Below are 12,057 nucleotides of genomic sequence, written 5' to 3' on the forward strand. Positions count from 1 at the left end.
CACCGGAGCCGCCCCGCCGCCCCCTCTCCACACCCCACGCTCTCCTCCGCCTCGCAGTCACCCCAACGTGGGAGGACCCGGCGCCCTGCCCAGCCGCCCACTCCCCCTGGCGCGCAGAGCGCGGCGAGGGGATGGAGACGCGCCGCGTGCGCCCGTCCGGGCCCCCACGAGCCGCCTGGTCCCCCACGCGCGGAACGGCGGCGCAGCCGGGGCCGCCCACGTAGCGCGGGCCGACCCAGACCGAGACAGGCCAGCCGGAGCCCGGCGCGCCCCCCGACCGGCCCTGCTCCCCCGAGCCGGGCCCGCGCCCCTTTCCTCCCCGGCCCGCCGCGCGCTCCTCCCCGGCCCGGCCTGCGCTCACCCGCCGGGTGGCCGTACGGGGACTCGGCCGCGCCGTCCTGCAGGCTCGCCAGGATCTCGCCCTTTCCCACGTCGCTGTCGCCCACCAGCAGGAACTTGAGCAGGAAGTCGTAGGCGCGCACCGGGCTGCCCAAGCCGCTCATCGTGCCGTCGCCGCGCCGGCGCCCATGCCCGGCCCGCGGACGCGCAAAAGGGGCGGCCGGGCACCCGGGGCCCCGAGGACCCGCCGCCCGCGACCGCCGCCCGCCGCCTGCCGACTGACAGCGCGCAGCCCCGCCCCGGCCCGCCATTGGCCGGCCGCAGTTGCTAGGGCAGCAGCGCAAGCTCATTGGCTGAATTGCCTGTCCATGTCGCTCTCGTCTCCGCCTCCAGGCCGACACCCACCCGCCCGTCTGGAGACCACACGGCTGCAGCCGCCAATAGCGGATGGGAGGCGGGGAATGGGGCGGGGCCTAGGACGGTGACGCCACAGCCACAGCCAATGGAGGCCCCGAGGCGAGATGGGGCGGGGCCAGAGGAATCAGGGGGCGGGGACGCTGCTCCCGCAGCCAATGAGGGGCGGGGCGAGCAGGGGGCGGGGCCGGGTGTTTACACTCCCGCGTGCGCCTGTGTACGTGAGCACGTGTGCGTGCGTGCCTGTGTGTGCATCTGTGTGCCTCTGCGCGCGCGTTCGTCTGCCTACGTTTGCAGGTGCTTGTGTGTGCGGCCGTGCACGGGTTGTGCAGGCGCGGGGGTAGGAGACAAGGTGGGCTTCTCTCCGTCTCCAGGAAGCAGTCGCGTGGGCCGGCCCTCTGCGCTCCAAGATTGACCGGGGGCGCGTCCGTACGCGCGCAGAGTCCAGGCGGCAGCGCCCACTCTCCGGAGACGCCCGCCGCCTTGGGGGCCTGGTGGTCAGGCCCAGCGGCTCCGGCCTCCCGCCTCATCCCCTCACCCAGCGTGCGGGAGGGCCCACTGCGCGCGTGCAGGGACCTGCTTTCAACCCCACTTCCTCCGGGGCTGGGCACAGAGGAGAGAGAATGGAAGAAGAATTACAAAAGCGATTGTTGAAGTTAAGATTACTTTGGAATGCTAGTTTAGTTTGCGATACCTGTTGTTTATTGATTGATTAGTTGGTTTAGGTACTGGTGAAGCCTCTGTAAAAAAAGCAAAGACAGAGGAAGATAGGATGGAAAGTAGACACAGTGGAAAAATATGAGGCAGGTGGCATTTTGTCCCCATTCCCACCCTCACAAAAAACCCCAAAAACTCAGGGGAATTTCTCTTCCCATCTTTAGCTCAGTTCCACGGTCCCAATCAGGGGTGAACCACTTAACAAATACCTAGTTAAGGTGGGATACCTCCTTCTGCTGGACCCCCCACCCTGCATGTCCAGCCTCACTCTAGGATAAGGGTCAGGAAACCCTCAGCCCACCCTCATTGTTCCCAGCTGTGGGATGGAGACGACCGTGGGGAGGAGACCTTGCCTGTTTCTCTCCCGTGCCCAACGTCCTGAATCTCAGAATCTTTTGGCAGCAGTCACCTCCAAGCTGGTCTCAGCTCAGCTAGAACATGACAACTGCCACCTGAAGGTCCAAATAAAAATAACCACCTAAGAAGAGGATTATATCCACATATGGATTTCTGTCTTCCTGCCCTGGGATAAGCATAAGGCTCACCAAACAGTGCCTGGAGGTGTCTCCAACAGAGATGTTTGTTTCATAAGCCAAAGGAGAAAGGGTCTCCACCATGAGAGTCCCTAGCCACTTGGGGCTGGTTCCATGGTGGGACACTCCCCCGACTCTGTAAATCTGAAAGAACACTATTTCCATCATGGGGGCCCCACCCTCATGACCTCATCTAACCCTAAATACCTCCCAGAGGCCCCATCTCCAAGTATCATCACATTGAGAATTAGGGCTTCAATCTATGGATTTTGGGGACACAAACATTGAGTCCACAACAATGGCCCGTGGTGGTAAGGGGCTCTGGGCCCACTCAGAGCAGGAATGAGTTTTGGTGTGTGGAGCTCTGCCCACCAGAAAGCCTGGACTGGGATGTGGGTACCTGCTTACCCCTCAGCCAGCCTTTCCTGAGGCCCTTGGATGGTCTTGGGGTCTAGAGCAAGGTGTCTGAACCCCTGTACTCTCGACCCTTGGGGCCAGACCATTCTCTGTGCTGGGGCTGTCCTGTGCACTGCCAGATACTGAGCAGCAACCCTCACCCTTGTCCAGGAGATGCCAGTGCACCCCTTCTCCCAGTTGTAACCCCTGAAAATGTCTCCAGATTGCCAAATGTCCCTGGGGCGGGGGTGCAAGATTCCTCTCATCACACGCAGTTGAGGACCACTGGTTTAGAGAGATTTGATTTCCCCGTGGCAGTCACTTGCCTTGAGATGAGAATAGGTCGTGTTCTGGACATTGGCCTCCACCCTGCCGGCTCCCATAGGCACCTCCTGGCCAGTTATGACTGTTTTCAGTTTCCACCAGGGGAGAGGGGAGGAAGTTTGGCCCATGGTCATGCACGGGGTGGAGAGGGGTCGGGTTGTCCAGACTAGGCAGTGAGTGATATCCAGCAATGGGCTAGCTCTGCTCGCTGCGATCTGAGCCAATTAAGCACAAGTTAGAGACCGAGAAAGAACGTTTAATTAGATTAGCTGGCTAATCGGAAGATAGGTGACTAATGTCTCAAAAACTCATCTTCAAAAATTACAGAATCTTGAGGCAGTTTATTATAAGGAAAATGGACAGTAAGAAGGGGATCCAGGGATGTTGGTCTCCAGGCATGACAGGCTCCAGGCATCACATTCTTCCATTCTTCTGTCAGCTGTGATGGATACCTTGTAGGTGTGTTTCCTGCCTGTGGTCAGCCTGTTTCTGGAGAGAAACTCATAGAACAAAGTTTTAATTTATCAAGGTATCAAGGAGTACATACGTCAGCAGAGGCCATAAATCAGGAGAGCATGTGACTTCTTTAAAGTACGTGCAGAGCAACAAGTAGTCACACAGAGGAGGGGCTGGGGCTATTTAGCAAAACAAGATGGCCTCACTGTTGCTCACTTACATAAGGATCTAGAGTGGTCCAGGCCCGTGGTGGATGGACAGTGAGAGAGTCTCAGGGCATCTGTGGTTCGCCCGTGTTAACCTCACAACAACCCTCAGAGATGGGGCTTGTTATTCCCACCGACACCGATGAAATGGGGTCTCAGAGAAACTGTGATGGTCAGAGGTCCTCCCTGCAGCTGCCGTCACTGGAGCTGGTCTGCACAGCAGCGCAGCCCCAGTTTTCCTCTGTTTTCATTTTTAAATTGTCATGAAATATACTTTACGTTGTTGACTTTAAAAATAAAACAGCCAGTTATTTTTACTAGCAAAATGAGTTGATTCAGGAATAGCAAAGAATTGCAACTTGGGACATGCAAGGTATGGCAAAACCACAGGCAAGGCGGGCAAACACAGGAGAGGAACCATTATTTTACAGAATAACCAGGGTCAGGAATGAGTGAAAGTCCATTGGAGGAGGGCAGGGTCTCAGGTTGTGATGGCTCCTCAATTGGCTGAGCTGCAGCGGTTTCCCATTGGCTGGGCTTGTTGCTGGGCAAGGAGAAAGTCTTCCTCCTGCTGGGGTAGTAAAGTAGGCTTCTTCCTGGTGGAAAACGCAAGGTGTGCTCTTCCTGTTGGGGTCTGCGCTTGACAATGAGTGGTAGGGGTGGGAGCTCCCCCTTCTGGCCTCCTGGCTCCATTTTAAAAGAGGTTTCCTTTAAAAGAGTTTCACAACATACAATTTACCATTTTACCTGTTTTTTTGGTGTACAGTTCAGTTTCACACTTCAGTGTCAGTTCAGAGTGTGAAAGCACATTCACTTTGTTGTGCAACCATCACCACCACCCATCACCAGAGCTTTTTTCATCTTCCCCAAGTTGAAACTCTGTCCCCATTAAACAATTACTCCCCATCCCCGGCTCCTCCCAGCCCCTACTAACCACCGTTCTACTTTCTGTCTATAAATTTGACTACTCCTGAAACCTCATATAAGCGGAATTGTATTCATCCTTTTGTGACTAGATTATTTCACTTAGCATGTCTTCAGTGTTCACCCATGTTGTAGCATGCATCAGAATTTCCTTCCTTTTAAAAACTGAATAACACTCCATTGTATGGATAGACTACATTTTGTTTATCCATCCATTTGCAGATGGACATTTGGGTTGTTTCCATTTTTGGCTATTGTGGATAGAGTTGTTGTAAACATTTGTGTAGAAGTTTCTGTGCAATGTCTGTTTTTATTTCTCTTGAGTTTACACATAGGAGTGGAATTGCTGGGTCATACAGTAACTATATGTACCAGTTTGAGGTTTCTTTTCTGAAGCATAGATCTCATTCCCCAGTTTGCACTGCGGTTGGTTTCTGTGTGGTCTTGTGCAGTGTGGTCTCCAGGCTAGAGACCTTTGGGGGGTCCCCTACTGTAGAAGGTGGAGGGGAGGAGGAATGCTTAGGTGATAGGCAAGGAATCTCTTTACGTGAAGTGAAGTTTTTATCCCTTTGACTATGGAAAAGCATTTCTTAAGTTTCCTTCTCTGATGTTCAAATAAAAATAGACTGAGGAACTAAAAAGGGACTGAACATATTTTCCCCAAAGCCAGGCACTTGCACACACCAATTAACTCTTCTATTTCTCTCCCCTGCTGACAAGAAGTAAATAGAAACTAACAGCTGAGCGCAGCTTCACACTTGGTGTATATTTGCGGATGACTCACTAGGAATTCACAGCAAACGTGCCAGTTCTTCCGCCACGGAAAATTCATTTTAACCAAAACCATAACCTCATGGAAGTCGCATCAAGTACCAGAGCCACAGAAAAAATCCATTTAATGTAGGTTTCACGTCACGGCTCCGTCTAAGCCCCACCCGAGCCCCCCAGCCGATGCTCCGCCCAACCCACCCCCGCCCCAGCCTCGCTTGTGCCCCCCCTTGTCTAAGCCCGCCCCCAGTGCTCCACCCGAGCTCCGCCCAGCCGGTGCTCCGCCCACTCCCCCGCCTCCCCCGTGGCCCCCTGTCTAAGCCCGCCCCCACTGCTCCACTCAAGCCCCGCCTGCCCTATGCCCGGCCCACAGCATGCCCCACCCCCCGCTCTGCCCATCCCCTGCCTTTGCCCCACCCGCTGCCCCACCCCCTGCCCAGCCTCCAGGCCCCGAGGCTTGAGTCCTTCCCACGCCACCCCCAGGCCGGGCTCCTGCTTCTGCACTGTCACTTCTCGGCTCCCACAGACAGTAGCCATGATCGTCATTCTCGTGACAGCTCATTCCAGGCCCAGCCAGGGGATGGGGGAGAAGACAGGAAGGACACCTGCTCTCACACGGGGCTCTAGACACTTCTGTGCTGGTCAGTCCAGCTAAGACGCGGCCTGCAGCCGTCCGGCTGCCCCGTCCTCCCCCTCCTCCCCCTCCTCCTAGACAGCGCCCTGCTGGCTCTCTGGCCCAGAGCTGCCCCAGCTCCTGCACTCAGGTCGGTGTTTGGGGGACTGGAAAACCTCCTCGCTTGCCCAGGAGAGAGCCTTAGGATAAGAATTAAATTTTGCGCCAATATGATCACTCTTGAAATGACAGTCCGGTGCTCTGAAGCTGCACAACGGGAGCAATGCTGGGTCTACCTGCTGGGGAGTAAGGCACACACAACTAGCCCAGCCGGGGAGGAGGGTGGAGCACTCTCCGTTCTCCCTCTTGGACTCCGGTCCTGACCCCTACTGGACAGGTCAGTGGCAGAGCCCGAGAGGGAGGGTCTCTGGGGCACCTGATGGAGACCTGCAGGCAGGAGGCAGGCAAGGGGAGATGCAGGCTGCAAGGAGGGCGCTGGACTTGGGGCTGGCGGAGCTGAAGAGGGGCTGCATGGGTGGGTCAGCCACCTGTCAAAGGCCTGAGCAGGGATGGTCACTCTCTGGGGTATGAGGGAGTCACCTTGGGTGCTCTCACCCACCCTGCTCTCCTGAGGCCCACTGAGCCCACCTAGGACTTGTGAAGCTGGCGAGGCAGGAGGCCTCGGAAAGAAATGGCCCTCAGCCAGGAGGCAGGGACCTAACTGGCTGTGTAAAGGTGAAGTGGGTGGTAGGATATCGGCAGACAGGCACAACCTTTAGGACGGAAAGGGCTCCTGCTAATGCAGACCCTTGAGGTACCCCTGAGAACCACCCGCTTTGGTGACGCTGCCAGGGGCAGACAGAACGCTCCTGTCTGTCACGGTTAGTGTCTGGAATCCATAGGACAACCTGGGGAGTGTTAGGAACTTGGTTTTGCAGACTCTGAGGTGAGAGGGACTCAAAGATCTGCCTGAGGTGGAATCCTGGCTCCACTGTTTCCCAGCTGGGTGACCTTGGGCAAGCAACCGCCTTCCCTGGGCCTCACCTTCCCCATTTCTTAAGCCAGAATGGTTCCTTGTGAGAAGTCTGTGAGCAGCGCACTTCACAAGTGTTTGGGGAAGCCGCTGGTGCACAGGCAGTGCTGTGATGTCATCAGTTGGCCGTCCCTGTGGAGCATCCATGGAGACTCTGTTGGGCACCCTTCACCCCCACACACACACTGTGGTCCAACATGTTTTTGTTTAACTTTTGGTGTTGCAGCATGCTGCCTAACTCATTCTATGTTACTGGCACATCACGGGCCATCATAAAACTGTGAACCCTGGGTCATCACAGGGAGAGATGAGTCCAAAACACACTGCTGACAGGCCTCCACCACAACGACCTGGCTGACCTGGCTGCCCAGACATTTTCTGAGTGTGCACCAGGTTCAGTTTCAGATGTCCTGGGCCGTGAGGAGTGAGCTCGAGGCTTGCCACCGAGGGGGGGATAATTGGGTCAGGTAGCATGTAAGCACACGTACCCAAGCACAAGGCAGACCATGGGCAGAGCAGCAGACAAGGTCCTAGAGAAGGGGTTGGAGCCATCCTCAGGGCACAGGGAAGAGAACCCTGTTTGAAGATGAAGAAGAAGCCGGAGGAAAGGAAAACTTGAGAGATGGCAAGGGCGCTTTGCCACAAAGCAGGACATTTGACCCACAGGCCACAGAGTGCCTGGAAATGTGTGGAAGTGTTGGGTTAGCAAGGCCATGATCCCGTGTTGGACCACAGAACAATTGGGGAACATTTTCTCATGGATGGGTAAACACATACAACTGATCAATCTTTTATCTAATACATAATTAATATTCTTGTTTCAAATATCAACACAGATTTTTTTTAAATGACATTGGCTGAAACAGCACATGATGGAATTTAGATCTTTATATTTGACTCAGGAAAGTTAGACTCGGTAGAAACAATAGCCTCAAGAGAGCATTCATAATGGTAGGTGCATAGTCAGAAAAATCTTATGTGGACCAAAAAAATGGACTGAAGAGTTAAATTGATAGGATGAAAATTATTTCATTCAAATGAAAATCGAAAACATAATTTATAAACTGTTCATTGAGGTCAGGAATTAAATCAGCTGGATAAAATTCACTCTTGAAAATAATTTCTCCACAAAACCTTAATTAGTGGTGGCATAGTTCTAGTGAAAACTTCTGTGCTCATGGCACAGAGTTAAAGTGGTCAATGGGGCTGGCCTGGTGGTGTAGTGGTTAAGTTCCCAAGCTCTGCTTCAGCAACCCAGGTTCACAGGTTTGGATCCCAGACAGGAACCTAGCTCTGATCATCAGGCCATGCTGTGGCAGCATCCCACATAAAATAGAAGAAGATTGGCACAGATGTTAGCTCTGCGACAATCTTCCTCACAAAAAAAAATAAGTAAATAAAAGTTAAAAAAATTAAATTAAAAAATAAAGTGGTTAAGACCCCAAGAAAGACAGCACATCCACAGGCGAGCAGGCTGCATGCTAGGGTGCCACCTTCCACAGGGGTTGTGAATCACGTGCCCTTTGGCCTTTGGAATACTTTTTAATTCTCCCCACTGTCCTCTGAAGTGTCAGTTAGTTCATCTACTACTGTTTGTAGATTTTCATCTGCTCAATTTTGCTTTCTAAAATGGTGAAATGTAGGCCAGCCCCGGTGGCATAGTGGTTAAGTTCGGCCTGCTCTGCTTCGGTGGCCCTGGGTTGGTTTCCGGGTGTGGACCTACGCCTCTCATCTGTCAGTGGTCATGCTCTGGCGGCGGCTCACATACGAAAAGAGGAAGATTGGCAGCAGATGTTAGCTCAGGGTGAGTCTTCTGCAGCAAAATAAATAAATGAATAATAAATAATAAATAAAAGGGTAAAATGCCATATACATGTGGAAAAGTACATGAAAACACACGTACCATTTAATAAGTAATTATAAAGTGAACACAAATTATCAATCACCCCCTAGGTCAAGAAGTACAGTGTGGCCAGTGCACGAGAACCCTCTCAAATGCCTCCCCAATATGATACCCTCCCTCCTGCGTGACAGCAACTGCTCTCTTGGGGCTGGTTCCCCCAGAAGCAGGCAAGGGACAAATGCGAATATCTTACATGGGAGATCTGAACCCGCAAACCCCAGGCTGCCGAAGCGGAGTGCATCGTGAACTTAACCACTATGCCACTGGGCCAGCCCCTGGTCTGTGGTTTTTACTCCCTTCTTTCTTGCCTTCTTTGGGATTAGTTTTTTTTCTTTTAATAGAAAAATTATAAACTCTCTATTTTTAGTCCTTATGCTAGAAATTACAATATGCATATTTAATTTATGAAAGACTAAAGATAATCATTACCTTTACCCTTCTCTTGAACAACACAAAGACTTTAGAACAATTTACCCCTTTAAATTAAAATACAAAAAATAATTATTAAAAAATTGTCTCTTTTCAAAAAATCAAATAAGATGTTGTTTTGTACAATCAATTTTGTTAGATTTTCTCACCACTTTCTTTGCTCTTTGCTCCTTCTTGCACTTCAGCTTTAAAACCTGCAGTCACTTTCCTTTTGGCTGAAAACAGCCTTTATTCTTTCCTGTAGGAGGGTCTGCTGGTAGAAAATAGTGTCACTAGAAATAAAGGCAAATTGTTCTCAGTCTGAAAAGTGTCTTTATTTCATTTTCATCCTTGAAAACATATTTTCCCTGGGCGGTCATAGTCTATCATTGCACTGTCTTTTGGCTTCCAGTATTCACGTTGGGAGACCGGATGTCAGTCTGTCCAAGGTACTCAGACTTTCTTGATAGCTACATTAGAGATTTCTTGTTTCCTTGGTGTTCTGCAATTTCACCATTATATTTCTAGATGTGAACTTCTTTTAATTTATCCAGCTTGGGATTTTGGGGGGACCTTGGATCTGAGGGTTGGCATATTTCATCAGTTCTAGAAAATTCTCAGCCATTTTCTGTTTATGTATGGCCTCGGCCCTAAAAACCTAGTTAAATGTCTATTAGACCTCACTATTCTCCATGTCTCTTAATCTCACCTATCATTTCCCTTTTTGTCCCTTTGTGCCACATTCTGCATAATTTCTCTGACATCTTCCAGTTCACTAATTCTCTCATCCATGCCTGATCTCTTAAACCTGTCCACTAGGCTTTTAAATTTTAATTATGATGTTTTTAATTTCTAAAAGCTCTTTTTAGTTCTTTATAGAATCTGCTTAGTCACTTTTTATAGTTTCTTCTTCCCTGTAGATATTTTCAAGCTTGGCTTTTCTCTCTTTAGACAGAGTAGGCATAGTTTATCCCATTATGTGCATCTGATAATGCCAACACCTGAATTTATCCACTGTCTGTTATGCAGACATTCGTGGCATCTTCCTTCCTTGTATGCTTGGTCTATTATTGGTCCACTTGGGCTCCCAAAACAGAATTCCACAGACTGAGCGCTTCAACGACAGAAATTTATTTTCTGTCAGTGCTGGAGGCTGGAAGTCCGAGGTCACAGTGCCGGCATGGCTGATTCCTGGTGAGAGCTCTCTTCCTGGTTTGCAGATGGCTGCCTTGCCGTGTCCTCACATGGCCTTTCCTTGCTGTGTGCTCCAGGAGAGAGAGAGGGCAGTCTGGTGTCTCTTCTTATGAGGACACAAACATTCAGTCTGTAACACTTGGTCCCTTTTGACTGTGTGATGCTCATTGTTCTCGAGAAATAATTGTCATTGTCCTGTGTTGTCTGGGAGGAAGACATGGTCCTCAGGGGAGGTTTTGTGTTTGCATCTCCCAATACTGGGGTGGGGGTTCCATTCCCTATCTGCTTTAAAATTATCGACTTGAGTGTTTTGGATAATCAAGTGATGTGAATTTGGGCTGCAAATCCATGCAAGAGCAGACTCTAGAGTGGTTCCTATTCATATTTACTTGTAGTTCATCCTTCTTTTGAGAGTGTAACCCTGTGGGGTCCCAGATTTAGGGGAAGATGTTCTCCCAATACACGCCCACTTTGGCCTAGCCCTAAGCTCTTACTTAGGTCCCACCCCCTTCCCTAAAGAAGGAACTCTGTTCCTTGGCTTCAGCAGGCGTCTGTGAGGCAAAAGCAGTTTTTGACCTCTGCTTACTACTACTCTGGGTTCTCATCACCTAGAATTTGGGCTAATGTTCCTTGCTATTTTGTCATCTCTTCAATGCTTTTAAAATGTATTTAAACTATTTCAGTCATCATTTCTAGTAGCTTTTGAAGCTGGGTACCTGAGGGTTACTGTAAATATCAATAAGATTACCTTTCGATCTTGTTATGAAAAGAAGTTAATCTTGTCAATTTGCTATTTTTCCTGTTTAACCTGAGGCAGTATAACTCAAGGATCACATGGATTTATGAAGTTGTTTTACAGAAAAAATAGAATGCCTTCAAGGATCACTAGATAACCAGCTCCCAGCTGCCCAGAAGTCAGATTGCCCAAGGGTCTTATCAGGAAAGAAAGAAACTGGGATTACCCCTTTGTTTCTGCGAAACTCCTTCTGCCACACCCCTTAGCTCTATAATCCTCCCTGCTCTCTTCTCTTGTTAAGGCAGATTTGAGAGCACCTAAGCTCCCGCCTTCTCATTTTGGCCAATTCGAATAAAGCCTTCTCCATCTCCAAGCACCGATGTCTCAGTGTTTGGCTTACTGCACATCGGGCACACGAATTTGAGATTAAGAGGTTCCGTTTTACCTTCAGCAGGAAGGTTGGTCCAAACAATCTGCAGATAGAACTTTCTTCATCTGCTCTTATTCCTTAAATCTTCAACCTTCAAGGCTGCAATTATCATTCATTCATTGTTTTAGCACATTCTTATTGAATGCCCACCCCAGGACTGGCATTGTGCATCTTGCTAAGCATTGGGAAACAATGGGAATCTGACAGTCAATTTTGTGTGTTGACTTGGCTGGGGCATGGTGCCCAGATATTTGGTCTGACAAGAGATTTTCACATATTGAGGTATAGGGTAGCTATTCTGGTTTAACACTCATTCATCTTGAACTAAAAAATCTGACTTATGGTCTTTGAAACATACATTGTACATCTGCTTTAACTATTAAAGTAAAGACTGCATTAAACGTTATCTCAAAGTAAAAGAATGCACTCTTTTATTTTTAATTTTTTTTCTTTTGAGGAAGATTAGCCCTGAGCTAACATCTGTGCCCATCTCCCTCTATTTTATATGTGGGATGCCTGTCACAGCCTGGCTTGATAAGCGGTATGTAGGTCTGCATCCGGGATCGAACTGGTGAACCCTGGGCTGCCAAAGCGGAGCACTCTAACTTAACCAGTATGCTACTGGGCTGGCCCCAAATGCATTCTTTTAAGACAAGAATGCAT

The 12,057-nt window shown here is 50.2% G+C and overlaps 1 protein-coding gene across 1 annotated transcript in view; it reads right to left on the reverse strand.

The window, feature by feature from the left end:
- RAB40B (RAB40B, member RAS oncogene family) overlaps positions 1 to 635 on the reverse strand; it is a 39,364-nt gene extending 38,729 nt beyond the window's left edge. Inside the window, exon 1 of the mRNA XM_044745323.2 lies at positions 362 to 635. Coding sequence (XP_044601258.1) covers positions 362 to 503 — 142 coding nt within the window. The 5' untranslated portion in view covers positions 504 to 635. The remainder of the gene's footprint in view (positions 1 to 361) is intronic.
- Positions 636 to 12,057: the final 11,422 nt, after the last annotated feature.

Source organism: Equus asinus, chromosome 13 (assembly GCF_041296235.1).
Source record: "Equus asinus isolate D_3611 breed Donkey chromosome 13, EquAss-T2T_v2, whole genome shotgun sequence".
NCBI classification, from domain to species: Eukaryota; Metazoa; Chordata; class Mammalia; order Perissodactyla; family Equidae; genus Equus; species Equus asinus.